The sequence below is a fragment of the Kogia breviceps genome, chromosome 2 (genome assembly GCF_026419965.1).
Source record: "Kogia breviceps isolate mKogBre1 chromosome 2, mKogBre1 haplotype 1, whole genome shotgun sequence".
Lineage (NCBI taxonomy): Eukaryota > Metazoa > Chordata > Mammalia > Artiodactyla > Physeteridae > Kogia > Kogia breviceps.
Window position 1 is genome coordinate 105,129 of NC_081311.1, and position 22,692 is coordinate 127,820.

At 49.3% G+C, this 22,692-nt stretch overlaps 1 protein-coding gene across 7 annotated transcripts in view; it reads right to left on the reverse strand.

Annotated features, from left to right (window-relative positions):
• Window positions 1–92: 92 nt before the first annotated feature.
• CYP2E1 (cytochrome P450 family 2 subfamily E member 1) overlaps window positions 93–22,692 on the reverse strand; it is a 44,871-nt gene continuing 22,271 nt past the window's right edge. For 2 of the 7 annotated variants that reach the window (XM_067023571.1, XM_067023563.1), the window contains 7 exons: window positions 10,079–10,228; window positions 9,624–9,784; window positions 8,987–9,163; window positions 7,800–7,941; window positions 5,710–5,897; window positions 5,065–5,206; window positions 3,586–4,304 (listed from right to left, as the gene is read on the reverse strand). In XM_067023571.1, the coding sequence (XP_066879672.1) occupies window positions 4,114–4,304; window positions 5,065–5,206; window positions 5,710–5,897; window positions 7,800–7,941; window positions 8,987–9,163; window positions 9,624–9,784; window positions 10,079–10,228 (1,151 nt within the window). In that variant the 3' untranslated portion in view covers window positions 3,586–4,113. Of the gene's footprint in view, window positions 202–3,585; window positions 4,305–4,445; window positions 4,580–5,064; window positions 5,207–5,709; window positions 5,898–6,202; window positions 6,366–7,799; window positions 7,942–8,986; window positions 9,164–9,623; window positions 9,785–10,078; window positions 10,229–13,259; window positions 13,420–14,321; window positions 14,499–22,692 lie in introns of those variants that run through there. The other 5 variants (XM_059051881.2, XR_010838684.1, XM_067023584.1 and 2 more) reach the window with 5 other exon arrangements.

A 22,692-nucleotide genomic window follows, 5' to 3' on the forward strand; every position in this document is an offset into this window, starting at 1 on the left:
TGCGGGAACGTGTCCTTGCGTGACGAGAGTGCGTGTCCTACATGCGTCTCCGTCCCGTAGGCACCGTCGGGGGACGTTTTGTGTATCTAGGGATAATGGGTCTTGCTGCCCTGAGCCCTGGATGTGATGGATGAGACTGTGTCTTGACCCACGTGCAAGCACGTGGAATTCTGGTTTGTTATTAAGTCCTAGTTTCAGAAGCTGAAAGAGATGTTGTGAGACGAATGGGGAAATTCTTATGGGTGCCGAGAAACCGATGATACTATAAGTTAGCTTTAATGTTTTTGTTTCCTATAATGGCATTGCGGTTATGGAACCCTCGTCCTTTCTTTCTTTTTTTTTTTTTTCTAACAGTTGCATACTACAACGTGAATCGTGAAATATCACGTCTGTCCTTATTAAAGTACTTAAACCAATATCGCGACTGTTGTGACTGTTAAATTAACAGTTTAAATGTATATCCTGTGTGCACGATTGTGAACCACTGTCAACAAAGACCACAAAGAAACGTGAAACAGAAAATCTTATTACACATAGGCCTATGCGTGCCTGTATGTGCCACAAGAGGATTTCAAGGCAGGCGGTGTGGATGGGAAAGGGACAGGGCATGCTGCTTGGGAGGGCTCTGGGATATTGCAATGGTCGCAATGTGACAGAGTGATAAGAGTCCTGTAACTCTTTGTTCTGGCAACGCTAGCCCTTTGAGTTTATCTTGTTCTTTGTCCTTGGAGCGCCAAATTTCCCCCTCTCTTTATTTATAGGGCCAATCCTTTTGCCCTGTTGGACACCCTGCTCATGCCTATCTATCTGCCTAGCTCCTTCTCAGGCGTTCGGGAACCCTTTTTGTTAGGAGAAGAGGCAGAGGCGTCGTAGGGGCCCTGGGTTCCTGATGCCTGCTCTCTGTCAGAGTATTCCTAGAGAGGGGGTGGGGGCTCCGTGGAATGTGATGGAGGCTTGTTCAAGTGTTGTCTGGGTGTTGACTGGCCGGTATTCTTGTCACCTTACCATCTGGAGGTTCATTTGTTGTATTCTAGAAGAGACAGACTTAACAAGGAAGTTAAAAATGCATGGCCCAAAGATCAGTAGAAGTAGGAAGGCTGCTATAGGACCTAGAAAAGGAGTTAGCCAAGAGAACCAGGACCAGATATTAGTCTTGAAATCCCACCAGTCGAATCCCTCTGAGGCTCCCTTCATATAAAACCCTTTAGCTCTTTCGATAATATTCCGAAGTTTAGTTTGAATTTTGCCCAATTGGTTGACAAAAAAGAACAGCAATCCTCCTTTAACATTGCACAGGTCCCACATTGTTTAGCCGTTGGTAAGTATAAAGCTCTCCTATTCTGTAAAACCACTCCTGCTAGAGAATTTATTTGTTCTTGTAGAGTGTTAATTTGAGCTGCTGGATAGGCAATCTGTTGTGTAAGTTCAAGAAAGAGCTGTCGGGCAGTGAAAATAAAGTTTAAAAGTCCAGATGAGCCTGTGTCTATCCCAATGATAATCTCTAGGACTGATATTACAGTGGGGGTTGCCCACTTTTGTTTACGTGACTGAGTATAAGGGGAGTGGGAAGCTGTCATTTATCAGGGGAAGATTAGGAATAACGCATGCAAGGGTGCAGGTCCCTGTCCAGTTGGCTGGAAGGCATAAATAGGCATTGGATCCGCAAAGGAAATAGGTACGATTTGTAGGGGCTAGGCAGACGTCTAAAGTGATGTTGAAGTAGGGTTTTCCTAAATGGGTGCGGGAATGTTCTACGCCCTCACAGGTAGTAGCTAAAGTCATTCCAGCTAAAGGAGAGAGGCAAGCAACCTTTGAGGGATGAGAGGAAAAGTTATAAGCCCAGATGAAAGAAGGAATAGCAAGGTTCCACCCTATGTCATAATCCTCAGGTGTCTTGAGATTTTTGCAGTCTTCTTGCTTAATATTTGAGGGTTGGAACCAAAAATTGTGGTTCTGTTAGGGACAACTTGGGGATGGGGTGGGTCTTTAGCTAGAGTAGTCTTCGTGGTGGCCATTAAGGCCATATTTACTGGTGTGAATGATAAAGTAACTTTAAGTTTTGTTTAAAGGTCCCAGCCTAACAGAGGTGTAGGACAGGCCAAGAGGACTAGGAAAGAGTGTGTGAATAAAGTATTTTCAAGAGACAGGGTAAGGGAGGTGTAAAATGGCCATAAGAGGGCTGTCCGTCTATCCCTGTTAGGATCAAGGAACGGCGAGTGGGACCAGAGAAGGAGGTCAGAGCTGAATAAGTAGCCCCAGTGTCAGTCAGACACTGGTAGTAGCCCCTGCCACATCCAGGGTTACCCAGGGCTCCTCCGGTCTTATGGGGAACATAGGGTCCTGGAGGTTGAGCCCCAGGCACCTTCAGTCATCCACATCCAGGAGCCCCAGATCCAGAGCACAATCCGCTTCTTGCTTCTGATGGCCACTTACCACTGACAGGGGAAACTGGCCTTGACTTTGGCCCAGGGGGCCGGGACCCGAAATGCCCTGGATGTTGGGTGGTCATGGTGTTGGCCTACCCGCTTGAGGACGGGAGGGACAACTCCTTTTCCAATGGCCCTTTTGGTGACAGTAAGGGCATGGGGTATGGGGTGGCAGGGTGCAGCATTTCCTGACAGTGTGCCCCTGCTGACTGCACTGGTAGCAGGTCAGCGGTGGTCTTTGAGAAGGAGAGGGGATTCCTGTAGGTCCCTGTTGTGGGGAACTGAGCAATGGCAACGGCCATGTATTGAGCGTGACGCTTAAATTTTTCCTCCTCTCTTAGTTCTCGCCAGTTCTCACCTATTCCTGGAAATTTCCTCCCGGTCGCTGAAGATCTTAAAGGCCGTGTCAAGTAGGACAGAGAGTGGAGTTTGTGGGCCCTGTTCTAGTTTTTGTAATTTTTGTCTGATGTCAGGGGATGCTTGGCTTATAACATGAACTGCAAGTATGGCCTGACTTTCAATGATCCAAAGAGGATCGTTCTCAGGCTTTAAGGTCTTTGCTCTGTTAGGTTTTGGATTTGCTTGGGACCTGACACCCCTTCCTTCTTTCTAACCTGTGAATGTTACCTAACATGGTAGATGGGACTTTGAATATGTGATAGGGTAAGGATGCTGAGAAGGGAAGGGATTCCAGGGTTACCTGGGTGAGCTCGCTGTTATCACAGGACCTTATAGGTGAGAAGCAGGAGGGTCAGTGAGAGCTGGAAGATGCTGCACTGCTGGCTGTGAAAACTTACTCACTTTACTAAGGAACGTGGGGCTTCTATGCTGCACAGTGTTCCAAAGCTCTGCATCTTACCCGTTCAGCCCTCACACTCTATGCTGTGGAGAGGGGCTGCTGACATGCCCATTTTACTGACGGGGAAGTCAAAGCAGGAAGTCTGGGCATACAGTGGGTCTCCTGGTGTGTGCCCTCTGGGTGGGAACAGGGTTTTTGTCCCAAATTATTCTTCTGTTTCACAACACTGAGGTTTAGTTCACGGAGGCAATTAATGATTTCCTCGCTTCTGCCTCATTCTGCACTAGGGTCCCCATATCCTTGTAAGTTCCCCTTCCAGGCACAAAGACTTAAGAGATAATAAGAGATCTCTGCGCTGACTTTTCAGACATATTTTAATCTTAAAATATAGCACAGGATAATGCTATTAGTGAGCCCAAAGGAATAACCTCCCATCCTAGGGAAAGATGTCAGGGGATACATTTAGGATATGGCTAACTAATCCTCCAAAGGTATATTATTTTTATTTTTTCCAAACAGCAAAATAGTGTCTGTACTCCTTTTTGTTAATCCTTTACAGGAGATGCTGACTCTGGTGACTGGGTAGCTCTACTTTTGCAGAAGAGTTTAGTTTAACCTACACTGATATGTTCTTACTTATCATGGTTTCTAGGAACTCCAACCCAAACTAAGTCATAGTTTGCTTTAATTACTTTAATTAGTTTGACACAATCTTTTATGGACTTTGTTTCAAAGTCTATCTGAAGAATGTGCTTGGCCTGGAAGGCAGCCTCTCTGGCCCGTTTGGTTCCCTATGGAGCCCTGGCTGGCCTTGCTGAGGGGGCGCAGGGGAGCAGGAGGCCTCCAGGCCAGCATCAGGGGCCCCGCGGTCTTCAGAGAACATGTGCCTCACACTTGTGAGCGGGGAATGACACAGAGTTTGTAACGGGGGGGGACCTTGGCAAACCCAATTGCGATGGGGCTGAGGTCGATATCCTTGGGGTCTACCAGCGACTTCAAGTTAAAGTGCTGCAGGATGGAGGCCAGAAACAGGAACAGTTCCACGCGAGCCAGGCCTTCGCCAACACACACCCGCTTTCCTGGAGGTGACAAGAACACTAAGACGCCTCCCCGGGCGACACACAGCAGGGGCAGAGCTGGGTGGGAGGAGGCCGTGCGCCAACGGCCACCCTAAGCAGAATTAACCCCCGTCTGCCTGTTGAAAGGGAGCCCAGAGTGGATTTCGGTGTAAGAGTATCAGCAACAGGTGTGCCCAGGGACCAGCCTTCACACAGCCTCAACCACCAGGACTCAGCTGCATAAAGCTGTTGTTAGGCTGGGAGGATGGGCTCTGCTCTGTGCTCAGCCTGATGTCCTACAGGAAAGAAGAGCGGCCCCAGGTGGAAGCCAAAGCCCTCGTGTTGGTGTTACAGTTATCGAGTTGGTTACAGATCTTCCATCATACCCACACCAAGGGCAGGCCCTGGAAAGGCAGCCAAGGGCTGGAAAGCTTAGATGGTTCTATGATGAGTCCAGGTAACCAAACATTAAAATTTGCCTAGTAACCCTTGTTTAAAATTATGGAGAGTCGGGTAATACAGTTTTGACAGAGTTTCACTAAGTTCTATTAAATGAAGAGTTTTAGCACTGAATGAAGTATCTAAGGAAAAAAGAACTCATCTCAACTCATTCCCAGGACTTCTGGTGAAAAGATGTCATTTAACCTCTCTGAACAGGGAAGAACACATTTGGGTCATGCTGGGGGCAGAAATCAGGGGCACGATGCTGATCACATGTGGAACAGAGAGCAGGAATTAGGGACAATCCCCAGGGAAGGTGCTACACATGACTTCTTCTTACCTGCGGAAAATGGCTTGAAATGGTCACTGTACTTGAACTTTCCGTTTTCATTCAGAAAGTGCTCTGGCTTAAACTTCTCTGGTTCAGGGAATTCTTGGCTGTCATACAAGAGGGAGTCCAGTGTCGGAATTATGACTGTGCCCTGGAAGGAACAGAGGCTGCCTTGGTCGGTCAAGTTAACACAACACAGGCTTCGACCTGGGAGCCAGCAGTTGAATTTTACGTTAGACAAGATGGTATGTTCCCAACCCGGGAAGTTGTTCGCCTGAGGGCAGACAGAGAGCAGGTGGGGGTCACGACCAAATGGCAATGAGAGCTCTCATCTTTTCAGGGAAGTAGCTCCTCTGACCTACTCATCCAGGGCTGGATGTTACTGCTGTTGTCTGTTTCTGCTGCTGGAACACACCTCAACCCCAGGCACCGTCTGAGGAGCCCCTTTCCCAGATCACCTCCATTTCTGTGGTCACCAGGTCCCCACAAGGCCTGCTGGGGGAGCATCACTCTGCAGGGTAGGGATGCTGGCCCAGCCCCCAGCGTTCAGCCGCATCTGCCAAGAGGAGGTTTCCTTGGTCCCCGTCCTGTCCCCTGGCAGGCGGCTGATCTGCAGGGTGGCGCTCAGGGGTGCGCTGCAGGCTTGCATCTGACCTTGGGGATGACGTAGCCTCTGAACACTGTGTCCCGGGTTGCTTTGTGGGACAGGTTGGAGGGAATGATGTCGACGAATCGCTGAATCTCATGCACCACGGCATCCAGGTAGGGCATATCCAGCCTGTCCTTGATGGCAGGGATTCGGCTTGGCCCAATTACCCTGTCAATTTCTTCGTGAAGTTTCTCTGCCAAGATATGCATGGAGTAAATGCATGACTCCAGGCTGGCTCAACATTCATGCTCCCATCCATATACCCAGTAGATGCTTATGGAGCTTTGGATTATTGGGTAATTCATCTGCACACGTCAGTAAGAACTAGGCTCAGTGAGGTTAGGAACCATCTACAGCATTTACGTAGTTATTTATTTATGGCCTCCATGACCTTAACTGATCATGGCTAGTCCCGTTCTGCTCTTCATGCCAGGAGCAGAGAATAAGAAAGGGTCTTGGGGATCTCTAGTTGGAGGGAAACTCTGTGTTAATAGTTACCCCAGGCTGGTTTGTTGCAGGCTGGTAAGGAGTATGGAGGCGAATGGAGAATGGAAACTGACATGCACGGTGTGCTCCTGAGCAGCCTTTGGCAGTTGCTTGGCCTCTCTGGGTTTGAGGTTGCCTGTGGGCCTTGTAATCTGTTGAGTGAACTGCAAAGCTCCTGCAGTATGGTAACCGAGTAACAATTTTAAACACATGTAACAAGATGGATGGTATGCTCATATTTACTAGATGGTAAATATAAGAAGTCATGCGCAGGGATCTCACACAGCAGTCCAGGCATACTGTGGAGTTTGGGGCAGGTGGAAGGCAGGGAGGCGAGGAGGGGCCTGGGCTGGCTCTGCAACCTGCTTTCTTTCCAAGAGCTCTGAGCCAGTACTGAAAAATGTCAACACGTGTTAAATTTGGCAATGGATGTGTGGGTGTCAGTCATATTTACTTTCTGTCTTTTTCTCTGTATTGGAAATTCCTCATAATCCATAATTCAAACAGTCTTGGGGTCTGTGGCTCCCCTAGTACAGAGTGGTCAGAAGCTCCCCCAGAACTGCCACAGACCCGTGGAGCCTTCGCTCCCTGGACTTTCAGCTCCTTCGCCTCACCTTTCTGTCAGGTAGAAAAGCAAAGGCTTTGGAGTCGGACCAGGTCTGATCCTGGACAGGTCACATATACACATTCCTAGGGGAAATAACCGCATGCCCCTTCCATCAGCCCTCGAGAATACGGTGTATTAAAGGGCTGATCCCCATACCTGGCACACAGCAGGAGCCAAACTATCATCATTAGCAGCAGCCAGCATGGCTCAGGTGGTGAGGAGCTCCTTGCAGTGGGAACCCCCCCACCCCAGCTCTGTGCCCAGCCCGGTGAAGGGCGGGGGCTCCAGGCCTGAGCACTGCTGGGGAGGGCACCCTGGCCCCAGGCAATGGCCCCTTCACCTCCTCCTTCCTTGGAGGTTGGCGCTGATTGGCCTGTTGACATATGGTGTTGCTCGCATCGCCTCCACTGGCCCGTGTGGGTGATTCTAGTGCCTAGTGCTCTGTGCGTGCGGCCCCCAGAGCCATGCCTGATCCACCCTGGGTCCCACCCGGTCCAGTGCTGGGGAGGGGCCCTGGGAGGGAAGGCCGGGTCCAGGGCAGCAGGCAGACTTGCAGTACATTTCCTGGGGTTCCTCCTCTGATCCCCACTCTTCTAGCTAGGTGAGACATGCCAGGAGGCCTTGCCCCTGCCCCCTCCTCCCTCTCAGCTCTGCCTGGAAGGCTGGGTCTGACTCAGGGGAGATGTGCGCATTTTTTCGCTGTCATACATAGATCATGGCCTGGAGTGGATGCAGACAGCATGGCGTTTCTCCACTGGGCTTTCCTCCTGCAATCTGGGGTTGGTCAGTGGGTGTGGGAGGGCTGCGTGCCGGGGCCTGTCATGTACAAGAACACTCCCCCTAAAGCATTCGTCCAGCGATCCCACTGGCACTGCTGCAAGGGTTAACAAGCGGTGCCAGTCCCCGTTTTGCCGATGGGAAGCTGAAGCCTAAATGCTCCAGGCTGGCCGCACATGTGCGATGGCCGCATGGTCCGGTATCCTTGCCTGTTCCTTGTCCTACCTTCGACCTCTGGGTACTTCATGAGAATCAGGAGCCCGTATCTCAGGGTGGTGTTGGTGGTCTCTGTCCCTGCAAAGAGCAGGTCAGCCAAGGTCACGGCAATGTTGTCCAAGGTGTACACAGGGTCTGTGCTGTGTTTCTCCTGCAGTGTGAGAGATAGGGAGGTCAATACAGGGAGGTCTTCAGGTGGATGAGAAGGAGACCCTGTGTCCCTCAGCGGAAGAGCACCTGGCAGCCCCTGCCAGCTCCACAGGGGACCCATCCTGCACAGACACCATCGTCTCCATTGCAAGGCTAGGGAACAGAGGCTCCCAGAAAACCAACCATGGGCAGGACTGTGCCCTCACCTGGCTGTGGGGTCCATGCTCCTTCTATGGCACTGAGGGCCCTCCTGGGGCTGGGGCTCTCCCTGGCCCTGTGCCATGACCTCCAGCAGCTCAGGGCTGAGCTGTGGGGCTTCTGCAGGGCTGCCCTCGGCCTCATTCCGCCCCACGGCCGCTGCCTTAGGTCCCAGGAGGCAGGGAAGTCACAGGGAAGCTGGGCATAGGGTGGGAGGAGGCCCATCTGGTGGAGGAGACTCTCAGACACCCAGGGCAGCCTTCCAGGAAACCAGGCGTGGAGCTCATGTGTGGCTCTAGAGCCACATGTGATGCCAAGGAAAGAAGAGAAGCTTGACTGATCTGGGTGGGCGACCCAGAGGGGTGCCAGAGAGGTGGTGCAGGGAAGGCCCGGGCCCCCTTGAGTTCATGCACGATGTGGGGGTTATGTGCTGGCGAGGAACACTGAGGGGCTCTCCCCAGGTGAGACGTGGTCATTAGTCAGTTGATCAGAAGTGGTCAAGAGGCTGGGCTGGAGGGAGCCAACGAGAGGGTCCCACGCACCCGGTCCCACAGCCCCCTGATGGCTTCCCCAAGAAAGGCCATCCTGTTGGCGGGCACAGTGGACAGTACAGTGGAGCGTACGGTGGCCAGGCGGGCTGGCTGCATGTCGACATGTGGTGGTCACGCTCGAGCCAGTGGATTTGTATGGAACTAAGAGCATCAGAGGTACACAATGTGGGCAGTGTGGGCCCCGCAGTGCAGGTCATAACATAAATCCGAAGAAAGCACCCTGCCCCCACAGACCCATCTCATAATGGCCGAATGCTCGGCTCCGCCTGGTCTGGAAGCTGCGAGCTGTGAGGGTACCTTCTCCATTTCCATCAGCATGGTGTCAGTGAAGTCTCGGGGGCAGCTGGGCTCCAGTGACTTCTGGTGGTCCTTCACTCCTTCTAGAGCATAGTCTTTTATTTCAGACACATTTTTCATTAGTTTTCTATGGCTTCCAGGCAGGTAACTTATGTAGGCTGAGAAATTATTATAAAGCTAGAGAGAGAGTGAGGGAGGGAGAGAATTTTCTTACTATATATATATATATTTTGTTTTTTTCTGGATGCAATAGCATTTGGTGTACTAGGCTGACAACCTTCTCCAAACCTGAATTTACGGCTGTCACTATTGTCTCATTTAGAATATTTTGGCTGAAAGTATCTTTCTGGGCACCACTCTACGAGGTTGTGTGAGTTCTGTGGTGGGAATGTGAGCACATAGGCAGACGTACCGTGTGTCTGGAGGACTGATTTTAAAGAGTGAAATGGTAAGTGTCCTGAGGTTGGCCAGGGGGAGCGGCGGGCCCCATGGAAGTGTCCGGAAGGAGCGTTCAGGCTCTCTAGTCTTGTGCGCCTGTGTGTCCACACACACAAGTGCCCCTCCTTATCCTTTCCCTGCTGTAAACGCTCGACGGAAGCCGGGTGCAGCCCAGGCAAGAGGGAGGAAAGTGCCTCACCTGGATCCAGGGGGTACTGAGCAGGTAGAAGTTCTCATTGAACAGCCTCAGCAGCCTCAGGGCCGTCTTGTCATCGTAGTCAAAGCGCTTGTGGAAGAGGATGTCGGAGATGACGTTGTAGGGCGCGAAGCCGATGACAAAGGTGGGGTCGAAGGGCTGCCCTGGAAAACAGGGGAGCCATCAGGGCGCTTCGCTCGTGGGTGTGGCAGGAGGGCCACGTCCAGCGCTTGTGAAGAGCCACCCTGGGACCGTGAGGACTCTCGGGAGGCGGTGAGCGTGCGAACCACTAGGGGTTTCTTCACCCGTCAGTTATCCGGGACACACCAGCTCCACCCTCGATGCCCACGCCCGCTCCCTGGGTCAGCGAGGAAGCGGCTTGTGACGCGCGCGCGTGCGCCGGCAGGGGGCCGCCGGGCTCGTCAGGGGCCACGCGGCCCGGGCCGGGCTGTACGCACCACAGGTCTTCCGGAACGCCGCCAGCAGGAGTTGGGCCTCCCCCTGGATCCGCTGCTCATTGCGCCCTTTCCCCATCCCGAGGTCACGGAGGGCGGTCAGGGAGAACCGCCGGGTGTCCTGCCAGGTCGGCCCGTTGTTGAAGATAATCCCTAAGGAAGACAGAGCGGCAGCTCTCGCTGCAGACGCCCCTCTCGCGAGAGAGAGGGGCAGGGCGGGAGGGCACCTGCGCTCTGCTCTGCGCGGGAGGGACTCGGGCCGCGCTCAGCAGCGCGGCGACAGACGTTTGCGTTTGCAGGGAAGCCGCTGGGGTCGGCTGACTTCCTCCGTTGCCCCCGGAAGCTCTGCAACCACCAGCCTCCTTGCTTTCCCCACTCGGCCTTGTGTCCTCCCCACAGGAGGGAAACCACACCTGACCACTGAGAAAAGCCTCCGCCTCTTTCCTGTTTACTGACTCATTTCCTTGAAGCCATTCTGTTTCCAATGATTTTTTACCCTCACACCATAGACACCTCAGCTCGCACTCTGTGGCTTCACAGCAAGTCCTTACTGAACTCTGAGGTCACAGGGCCCCCGGACCACGGAGACCTCCGGATCCGGGAAGATCTTGATCTGGTTCCCTCCTGCCTGTGGAGGCCCGAGGAAAGCCATGGGCCCGGACATTCCAGAAGGAAGTCTGGCCGGACCTGAGAGGTGCAGCCGAGGAGGGCTTCATTCTACCCCAAAGGGACACCTGGATGGCCTGCAGGGGAAGCACAGGGCGGGGGTGGGAGGAGAGGGATGTGACCCAAGGAGGCTGCCACGGAGTCAAGCCCGGGGATGGACAGCATGCCCACTGATGGGTGTGTGGGCACCGAGGAGACCCATTTACAGGTGCCGTTCACCAGGTTAGAAGCACAGGTGACACTGAGCTCAGGGTCCTGTGTTCAGGTGTCCTGGTGCCGATTCCTGTGGGACATTGCACAACGGGCCAAGAGGATGCTGGGTACGTGGCCCAGCGGCCCAAGAGGGAACCTAGGGGAGGGATGCTCCAAGCTCGCCGTGTCGGCGCCATCAGCCCGGCCACGCCTCGGGCAGCTCCAGCCTTCCAAGTAACTGACCCAGGACACGGGGCGGGGACAAGCAAGCGTGGCAGGGACCAGGGAGTGTGTGCGGAGGAGGCCAGAGGCCAGAGCGGAGGCTGTGCCCCTAGCCCCGAGGAGCAGAGAAGCCAGAGGAAAGGCAGGAGGAGAGATGCTGGGGGACCACCCTGAACGGCACGTGAGGAGGAGGAGAGGTGGCTGAGGAAGGAGGGGCCGAGAAGCAGGTAATTTTAAAACGTTCTGGCAAGAACTGTGTAGAAAGAAAAGATGGAAGATACAGAAAAATGTGAGAAGAGACAGAGATAGAAAGACGGAGACAGAGCTGGCGAGCGAAAGAGATTGAGTCAGAGAGACACAGAGATGGAGAGAGGAAGAGACAGAACCCAGAAGCGCGCCATCGTTTGGGATCCAAACAGGCTGAAATGGGGCGACAGATCTAGCTTTGTGGAGATTGACTGAAAGGATGGGTGCGGCCCGCTCGGCACCTTAACACGCAGCCACTGCTCCACACTCTGGTAATCGCCAACGTTCACATCGTTATTCCTGGGGACCAAATGCAGCCCCGGGCCGGGGCCGGGCTGAGGTTCAGGGTCAGCCCTGGGCCGGGGCCGGGCTGAGGTTCAGGGTCAGCCCTGGGCCGTGTGGTTCAGGGTCAGCCCGGGTCCAGGGCCGGGCTGAGGTTCAGGGTCAGCCCTGGTCCAGGGCTGGGCTGAGGTTCAGGGTCAGCCCGGGTCCAGGGCCGGGCTGAGGTTCAGGGTCAGCCCTGGGCCGCGTGGGACACATAAAAACAGCGCTTTGGAGCCCTCAGGCAGGAGGCAGGCAAGCCCCTTGTGTGCCACCTGCAGGATGTGGATGCTGGCTCCTGCCTGACTGCTCTCCGGGGCCCTTGACTTGGACCAGGGCTGGCAGATAAAGGGTCCCCAGAGCCAGGATAGAGCTCCTCGATCCCAGAACGCCTGCTCTCCTGGGGCTCTCCCCCAGTAAGTCTCCTCTGGTGTTAATGACAAAGATTAGGGTGGTTAATTTTGCTTTGAGCCGCCCCCAATAACAAACCCACCCACAATATGTAAGAGGGACAATCAAATGCCATTGGTTGTGGCAGGATATAACCTCGGAAATGTAGACTGGAAAAATAAGGCAAGAAGCCCGTATACAACTGTAAGCATGTCAGTTTGAAAACTCTACATAAAATGAATAAACGTTTCCTAGAGGCTCATCACCAAAGTTGACTCAGGAAGAGCTAGAGGCTTCCAAGTTTTGCTGGGTTGGTGGGACACCGTTTCCTTCTCATCTGCTTTGGATCTCAAACACCAGTGAGCAAATGATAAAGGACAAGCAGGTGAGGTTGGAGGACAGAAGGTGGGGCAGGGAGCTTTCAGAGCTGAGAGGTGGGGGAGGGGCGCCCCCGCCCAGGCTCCAGGACCTCCTTGGAGACGCAGAAGATGGAGTCTGAAGTCAGGAGTCTGGAAAACACTCAGATAAATACCAGTTAGACCCCACCCCACCCCTGCCCCGCCCAGGCCTCCTCCGCCTGCAGGAGGGGAACTCGGGGCTCTGGAGACAGCGGAGTGGGCAGGGGCAGAGGTAAGAGGTGAGGCCGGGGAGACGGGGTCACCGGGAAGTCTCAACACCCCCTTCCTGGTCTCAGAACAGCCCCAGGTAGGACATCGGGAGGTCCCCTCGATGGAGAAGTGGGTGCCCATGGTAGGTGAGGGGCCCTCAGTGGATGGAGCCCCAACACCCACGAGTAGTTGAAGCTGTGAGTGCAAAGAGCTCCCAAGGGAGACCGAGGGCCCAGGCAGGCGGGAAGGTCTGTGGGGGGGAGGCCCGGCCCAGCCGTCAGAAGCAGCTCCCTCTCTCCTATCTCTCTATGAACACGTCTGTCCTGCTGGTCGGAGGGTGGGTGCTCCAGGTCTTGTCTACTCTGGGTCCATCAAAAGGCGCAGAGCAATGACCGAGTGAGTGAATGCCCCAACCTTCACCTGAGTTGTCTGTGGATCGCTCCACCTTTCTGTCTTTAGCATGTTGTTACTGTTATTTCAGTACCTCCCCCCAACAACTTCCCCCGCCCCACACGCACCCCCCCACCAGTAGGACGCACCTTTGTCCTGGTGCACCTGGAATGCGGGGGTTTCTCCTCTGCCAGAAAACTCATTCCTGTAGTCGAGCAGGGCCTCCTTCACGGCCTCGTAGCCGTGCAGGACCACGAAGCGCCGGGAGCCCAGGTACAGCGTGAACACCGGGCCGAAACGCTCTGCCAGCTGCGGAGACCACCAAGCCGGGGAGTGAGCCGCCGCGGACTTGGGGAAGATGCCTCGCTGCAAGGTGCCCCCCAAGGTGGCTGTTGTCGACCAGGAGAACCCAGAGTGAGCTGGGGGAGACCTCCCCAGAGGCAGCTTCTGCCGGGAGCGCATCCAGCGAACGGCGCACCTGGCCGTGCCTAGCTGCCCTCCCTCCGGGGAGCAAGTAACTGGGAGGGCCGAGTCCTCTTGTTCCCCCTGAGGCCCCTGTGCCCATATCCGCCCCACCACCCCCCGTCTGCTGTCCACAGTCAAGGTCCCGGACCCCAGGACGCTGCTGGAGGCCCCGGAGCCATACTGTTCCGAGGTCCACGAGAGCGGCTCTGTGCCCCGTGGCGTTCTTTTACTAACTCATTTAATAGACTCATTAACACATTTCGTTTTTAGATTTGTCAGCTCATTCACCGTTCACAACATTCGTAGTGGGATGTGGTGGTGCGGGGGGGGGGGGTGAAACACTTCACTTTTCCCCCTTTTCTTTGGCGTCTACGGAGAGCTGCAGGTCGACACGCAGCTAGTGGGCGTCTGGTCTCAATGCGTGTCCCTCCTCGCATCCCAGTGGCAAACAGCAGCAGCCCCGGCCACACTGCCCTGGCCAAGCCACCCAACGACAGCACGGCAGTTAACGCTTTGCTCGAGCAAGGGCCTTTGGGGCCAGCCACGGCCAAGGCCCACTGAGCTCCATACCCAAGCTGTAACACTAGCTAAATATTTTGAACATCACTCTTGGGTGCTACTGGTAATTCAGCTAATTCATAACAAGCTGGTATTGAATTACGATTTGTCTGAGAGTGAACTGAATGCACACATATCACAACTAATTCCTGAATGCTCCTCCCTCAAATCAACAATATTTCTCTTACCCTGGTGAAGGATTTGGGGATATTCTTAATTTCCAACTGGAAAATGTTCCCCACGATGGGTAGTGGAAAAGGGCCAGGGGGCAGCTGCCAGTTGCTGTAGTTGTGTCTCCAGATGGAGAGGAGCAGCAGGGTGGCCGTCCACACCAGCAGGGCGACCGTGATGCCCAGGGCAGCCATGGTGCCTCCCGGGGACCTGCCGGCTTGTGAGGACACTCCGGGGGAGAGGCAAAGCTTTTATAATGCATCCTTGCGAAGGAGGGTGACCAGCCAACCAATGCCACCTTCCTTTTCCTCTGGCCCAAGATATTAGTTTATTATTAGCTGCTGTTGGCCTTCATTTCAAAGGCTGATCCCTTCAGTGTTTGCCGCTGCATCCAGGCACCCACCTGGCCACGCCTGGGCTCTGCCAACACTGGCGACTGACACCTGCACCAATGTCAGTAAACTCGGCATCCAGGGGAGCTCCACCAACCCACATGTCAGAACGTGGGGTGAGGGCCTGTCCTCCCTTTGACACTGGTTGGACAAGAAGGAATACGGTCCTGTTTGCATGGGTTTGTTTGGGGTAGGATTTACGTAAGGCAACATCAATTATGTGCTGGCAGTCCCCATGGCAGAGTGCCTGATCTCCGGGTGTGGGTCTCACCCCTGGGCAGGTGGTTTGCCTGAGCAGCCCCAGTGGCGCTGAATCACCAGCAGCCAAATTCAAAGGCCAGAGAAAGAAAATTCAGCATCTGACATTTATTCCACTTTGTCAAATCAACTGGCAAATTCAGTAGAAGAAAAAAAAAGAAAGAGAAAGAAAAGATTTGACCAATTTTGAAAAACTTAACTACATTTTTAATGTAGAAAATTAGGGGATAATCACTGTTTAGAATCATTTCTTCAAATTAAAAAAAAATACGTTAGGATTTTTATTGTGTTTGTTTAAATCAATGAACTCTTTTGGTAGACTTTATGTTTTAAAATGTCTTATCTTTGTGCACAAAAATCACCTTCTGTATATTTATTCATGTAAAACCGAGGCTGCATTCCACATACTGAATTCTAACCCACTTTCCCTCCCAGTTTACTAGCAAATGTGATTTTTCTGCGTCTAGACCTGCAGCCACATCACTGGTGTTGGACTTGTTAACTTATTGTGCCGTGTAGGGGCGTTGGCCTTGGCAGGAGTCTCGGGCCTGTTTTGTGCCCGTGAGCTGCTGGGCTGCAGGCCCTGCCAACTTGCATGGGCTCTGGTCTTTCCTTCCAGAGGCTGGTGTGGGGCTGCAGGGCGCATTCCCCAAGATGGAGACTGAGCCACCTTGACCCCCCTCTGCCCTCTTCTTCTTCTTCTGTCTGGCCTGCCAGACAGACATCCGGGTCCATGCGGCATTTTCCTTCTTGGTTTGTCCCTCTTGCTGGTGCTGAGGGTTGGGCAGGGTCAGCCTTCCCTGGGGCTCCAATTCAAGCCCTGACTGGTAGGCGTGAGGACAGCAGGCATGTGAGGCAGAGAAGGCCCTCTGGCCCCCGTTGGCCGAGAATAACTACATCTGGCAGCTTCTCTGAGCGTGTGCTTCCTGCAAAGGGGCCCAAGGGCAGGCGCAGGTGAACCTAGACCTCACAGGGGTGCAGGCTGGGTGGTCTGGGGCCAGGCCCTACCATTCTAGGCCCTCTGTGGAAATGCCGTTGGAGCGCCAAACAACAACAACAAATTCTAAATGCAGGTACAGATGTCTTTTGAAAGTAAGGACATTGTTGAGTACTTCTTTTCAGAAGCAAGACCTTTTAATTTGTCTTGGATCTTATTCAGTTGCCTGCACCTTCTCGGACAATGTTGTCTAATTGGGATGACAGAGGTGGCCTTGCCTTGTGCCTGGCGGGAATGGGTACTTCTCCATCAAGTCTATTGTTGTTTGGTTGTAGCAAAGAGACAATCACACTGGGATGAGTTTCTTCTTTCTCTAGTTAACAAGGAGTATTTAGCAGGGATGAGTGCTGAGGTAATGAAATATCTTTTTAATTGAGACGATCCTAGGACTTTTCTCCTCCAACCTGCTGGTATGATGCTGGATGAAAACATTGTTTCGTATAAAAGCAGTCTTATAGTTCCGCTTCACAGCCAAGATTTTCATGGAACGATACTCTTTTTCCATGCTCGTGGGTTCAAGTTGTTAATAGTGTTTTTAGTAGTTGTGCATCTATAGCCATAGACAAAATTGGGCTTCAGTTTATGTTTTATTATATCTGCTATAAGAATTGTGCAAGCTCTAGAAACAATTAAAATTCTCTCCATCTTTTTCTACTGTCTGGGATACTTTCAATTGTTAGGGAATTATCCGGACTTTGAAATTTTGATAGAATTTACTAGTAAAACAATATGGAAAGGCCTTATTGAAGTTAAACAATTGTTTATAAAGATTACAAATATCACCTCAATTAGGAAAGTAAGACATGCTCCTTGTAACAACACATCAAACAATGCAGAACTGGATGAAGCAAGATGTGAGAGTACAGACTCTCCCTACAGCGGCAGTTCCCCTATTTTCAGTCCCGTTCAGCCAACTCTTTTTTATTATTTCTCATCTTTCTTTTATACCTACTAAAAGATTTCTTTTGCACTTACTTTGATTCTGTGTATCAGACTTGTGCCTACATTTAAAAGGCAAATGCAAACAAGTATCTTGGTTAAAGTGTACTTAAAATAACTTCCTGTGCCCAGGCATGGCCCTCGGGGAGCCACACCTTCAACACTGGGAGAATCAGTGGCAGCAACTTGAAATGAAGTCCTGGAAGAATAGCAGATATCTTTTTAAAATCTGCCCTGCAACGCTTTCAATGGCATAGAAGGAATATCGTGTAGGGAAACCATGGACTTTGACAACTCAGAGGAAACATGTTTCAGAGAAGTTGCATCCAAATGGTTTATTCTGGGTACAAGTCCCCGTTGGGTGTAGAATTTGCAAGTATTTTCTCTCATCCTGTGGGTTGTCTTTTTACTTCCTTGCTGATGTCCTCTTTAGCACAAAAGGTTTAAATCTTGATGAAGTCCAATTGATCTATTTTTTCTTTTGTCACTTGTGCTTTGGTTTGTATCTAAGAAATCATTGCCTAATCTAAGTTCACAAAGATTTATTCTGAGGTCTTCTTCTAAGCGTACCATCCATTTTGAGCTGTTTTGTACATGGTATGAGGTGGGGTCCAACTTAGTCCTTTTGCATATGGGCAGCCTTTGTCCCAACACCATTTGTTGAAAAGAGCAAACTTCAGGAATGGGGAAATCCCCAAGAGTGCCAACTGTCTTGGTTCTTTCGTCGAAAATCAATTGACCACAGATGTGAGGGTTTATTTCCAGACTCTCAATTCTATTCCATTATTCTGTATGTCTATCCTTATGCCAGTTCCACAGTGTCTTGATAACTGTAGCTTCGTATTAAGCTTTTAAGTTAGAAAGTGAGTCCTTTAAGTTAGTTCTTTTTAAAGATTTTTTAAGAAGGTATTCTGAATTTCTTGCATTTCCATATGAATTTTAGGATTAGCTTGTCAATTTCTACAAAACAGATAAGTGGGACTTTGAAAGGGATTGAAATAAATCTGTATATCACTTTGGGAGAAGAGCTGTCTGTATTACTTTGCTGGGGCTGCCATAACAAAGTACCGTTGACTGGGTGGCATAAGCGATAGAAATTTATTCTCACGGTTCTGGAAGATATGCCCAAGATCAGGTGTTGGCAGGTTTGCTTTCTTCTGAGGGCTCTCTCCTTGGCTTGCAGGCAGCCCCCCTCTTGCTACCTCTTCACATGGCCTCTCCTCTGTGCGCAGCCCCCCCGCCCCGTCTCTGTGTGGCCTAATCTCCTCTTCTTATAAGGACACAGGCCAGATTGCATTAGGATCCACCCTAATGCCTAATTTCAACTTACTCACCCCTTTAAAAGCCCTGTCTCCAAATACAGTCACATTCTGAGGTGCTGGGGGTTAGCAGTTCAACATACGGTTTTGGCGGAGGGGAGGGACACACAATTCAGCCCATAACACCACCTTAACAATGGTACAATAGTAAGTCTTCTGATCCACAGAGGGGGAAAGTCTTTCCATTTATTTAGATTTAATTTACTTCAGTGAGGTTTTATAGTTTTCAGTGTTCAAGTTTTATACTTCTTTTGTTAATTTCTTCCTATTTTGTGTTTTGATGCTATTGTAAATGGAGCTTTTTCTTAATTTCACTTTTGCATAATTCATTGGTAGTGTCTAGAAATACAACTGAATTTTGTATATTGACCTTGCATTCTGCAACCTTGCTGAACTTATGCAGCTCTAATAGTTTTTATACATTCCTTAGGATTTTCTATATACAGGATCACATTATCTACGAATAGACACAGTTTTACTTTTTTGTTTCCAGTCTGAGCATCTTTCATTTCTTTTTCTTGCCTGATTGCTCTGGCACCTCCAGGATTATGTTGAATAGAAGTGGTGAGAGTGGGCATTCTTGTCTCGTTCCTGGTCTTAGGGAGAACGCAATCTTCCACCATTTAGTATAATATTACCTGTGAGTTTTTGGTAGATGCCTTTTATCCACTTGAGGAAGTTCCCACATATTCTTAGCTTGTGTAGTGTTTTTATGATGAAAAGGTGTTGAATTTTGTCAAAAGCTATTTCTGCATCCATTGAGATGATCATGAGCTTTTGTCTTTCACTGTGTAAGTATTGTGCATTACATTGATTTTTATATGTTAAATCAACCTAGCATTACTTAGATAAATCCTACCTGGTCATGCCATATAATTTTTTCTATGTGTTGCTGGATTTGGTTAGCTAGTATTTTGCTGAGAATTTTTGAGTGTGTAGTCATAAGAGATATTGTATTTTTTTCTTATGATATCTGTGTCTGGTTCTGGTAACTGGGTAATACAGCTCTCTTAAAATGAGCTGGGAAGTGTGTGTGAACAACTGGTATTAATTTGTCTTTAAACATTTAGTAGAATTCACCATGAAGTCATGTGAGCCTGGAATCTTCCTTGCTGGAAGTTTTTTGATTACTTATTCAATCTCTTATCATTATAGGTACATTCAGATTTTCTATTTCTTCTTAAGTCTGTTTTGGCAGTTGGTCTAGAAATTTGTTGGTTTTCTAGGAATTTGTCCATTTCTTCTAGGTTATCTATTTTGCTGGCACACAGGTGCTTATAGTATCCCATAGAATCTTATTTTTATTTCTGTAAGGTCATTTCTGATGCTCTCACTTTCATTCCTGATTTTAAGGATTTGAATCATCCCTCTTTTTTTCATGATCATTCTAGCCATATATGTTAAAATAATATTTTCAAAGAATCAATTTTGATTTAAATTTTTTCTCTATTGTTTTTGTATTCCTATTTAATTGATTTCTACTCTAGAATTTATTACATCTTCCCTTCTGCTTGCTTTGGGTTGAACTTGCTCTTCTGCTTCTACTTAATTAAGATGGAAAGTTAAGTTATTGATTTGAGATCTTTCTTCTTATTTAATGTAGGTGTTTACAGGTATAAATGGTATATGCATTACAGGTATAAGTTTTCCTCTAGGCAGTGCTTTAGCTGCATCTCCTATGTTTTCATATGTTGTGTTTTCAGTCTCATTCACCAAAAAATATTTTCTAACTTGCCTAGTGATTTCTTCTTTCATCCACTTGTTATTTAGAAGTGTATTGTCTACTTCTCACATATTTTTTACTTTTCAAAATTTCCTTGTTATTGATATTTAATTTTATTCTCTTGTGGTCAGTGAATATACCTTGTGTGAACTCAATGTCTTTACATTTACTGAGACCCTAAGTTACAGCCTAATCCACAGTCTATCCTGGAGAATGTTCCATGTGTGCTCAAGAAGAATGTATATGTCACTGCTGATGGGTGAAGTGTGTTATAGATCAGCGGTCCCCAACCTTTTTGGCACCAGGGAACAGTTTTGTGGAAGACAATTTTTCCGCAGACCGGGGAGGGGGGATGGTTTCGGGATGGTCCAAGCGCATTACATTTATTGTATTGTAATATATAATGAAATAATTATACAACTCACCGTAATGCAGAATCAGTGGGAGCCCTGAGCTTGTTTTCACTTGCCACTCACTGATAGGGTGTTGATATGGGTCTGCAAGCAATTGATTTATTATGGTCTCTGTGCAGTCAAACCTCTCTGCTAATGATAATCTGTATTTGCAGCCACTCCCCAGTGCCAGCATCATCACCTCAGCTCCAACTCAGATCATCAGGCATTAGATTCTCATAAGGAGCATGCAACCTAGATCCCTTGCATGCACAGTTCACAGCAGGGTTTGCACTCCTATGAGATTCTACTGCCACCACTGATCTGACAGGAGGCGGAGCTTGGGCGGTAATGGGAGCAATGGGGAGCAGCTACAAATACAGCCACTTGCCCACCACTCACCTCCTGCTGTGCAGCCCCGTTCCTAACAGGCCACGGACCGGTAGTGGTCCATGGCCCGGAGGTTGGGAACCCTTGCTCTAGATGACTATTAAATCTAGTTGGGTTTTATTGTTGGTCAAGTCTTTTATTTCCTTGCTGATATTTTGCCTAGTTGTTCTCTATAGACATTAATAAAAGGGGAGGATTGACGTCTCTAGCTAGTATTGATGAATTGTCTATTTCTCCTTTCAATTCTCTGAGTTTTTGATTAATCTAAATTTGGGGGCTCTGTTGTTAGGTACCTATATATTCATAATTGCTGTATCTTCCTGATGGATTGATTCTTTTATCATAACAAAATATCCTTGTTGTCTCCAGCAATAAGTTTTGTCATAGAATCTATTTTGTTGGATATTACTATAGAACTTCACCTCTTTTTGGTTACTGTTTGCATAACACCTTTTTCTATCCTTTACTTTCAACCTTTTGCTGTCTTTGAATCTAAAATGTGTGTCTTGTAGATCGTGTGAAAAAAATCATTTAAAAAAGCCATTCTGCCAGTCTCTGCCTTTGCGTGTATAGTCTGTTTACATGTAATAAAGTTACTGATAAGGTAAGATTTACAGCTACCATTTTTCTATTCGTTTTATGTGTGTCTGATGTCTTCTTTGGTCCTCTCACCTCTATTCGTGTGTGTGTGTGTGTGTGTGTGTGTGTGTGTGTGTGTGTGTGTGTGTGTATGAAATAGATATTTTAAAGTATGCTATTTTAATTCCATTCTTTGTTTAAGCTATATATTCATATACATTACATTACTTTATAATATAATTAATGTATTATAATAGAGACTATAAATTATATATATTATTATAATTATGAGTTATTTTCTTACTGGTTGCCCTGGAGACTACAATGACCATCTTAACTTAAAATGATCTAGTTTTTTTGGTTTTTTGATTGTTTGTTTGTTTGTTTTTGTGGTACCCGGGCCTCTTACTGTCGTGGCCTCTCCCGTTGCGGAGCGCAGGCTCCGGACGCGCAGGCTCAGAGGCCATGGCTCACGGGCCCAGCTGCTCCGCGGCACGTGGGATATTCCTGGACCAGGGCACGAACCCGTGTTCCCTGCTTCGGCAGGCGGATTCTCAACCACTGCGCCACCAGGGAAGCCCAAAATGATCTAGTTTTATGAATACCAACTTAATTTCAATATTATTCAAAATTTGCCCCAATTTGACCTCGTTCTCTCTCCCAATTTTGTGTAATTTTTGTCATACAAATGACATCTTTATACATAGTAAGTCTATTGACACTTTTATAATTATTGATTCATGTGTTTTAAATTAGATAGAAGAAAAGAGTTACAAATGAAAATTCATTTATGCCATATGTAGTTACTTTTACTGTCACTTGCCATCCTGTCATGTGGATTTAAATTACTGTCTAGGGCTTCCCTGGTGGCACAGTGGTTGAGAATCCGCCTGCCGATGCGGGGGACACGGCTTCGTGCCCCGGTCCGGGAAGATCCCACATGCGGCAGAGCGGCTGGGCCCGTGAGCCGTGGCCGCTGAGCCTGCGCGTCCGGAGCCTGTGCTCCATAACGGGAGAGGCCACGACAGTAAGAGGCCCGCGTACCACAAAAAAAAAAAAAAAAAAAAAAATTACTGTCTAGTATCTTTTCATTTTAGCCTGAAGTACTCCCTTTAAGATTTCTTGTAAGACAGACCTGCTAGTGGTGAATTCTCTCAATTTGGGTTTATCTGAGAATGTTTGAATCTCTCCTTTTTTGAAGGATTGTTTTCCTGTATATAGAACTCTTGACTGACAGTACAGTTGACCCATGAACAACATGGGTGAGCAACATGTGTGGGTCCACTTACTTATGTGTGGATTTGTTTTGTTTTGTTTTTTTGGTTTTTAAACATATTTATTTATTTATTTGGCTGTGCTGGGTCTTAGTTGTGGCTCGCAGGATCTTCGATTTTTGTTG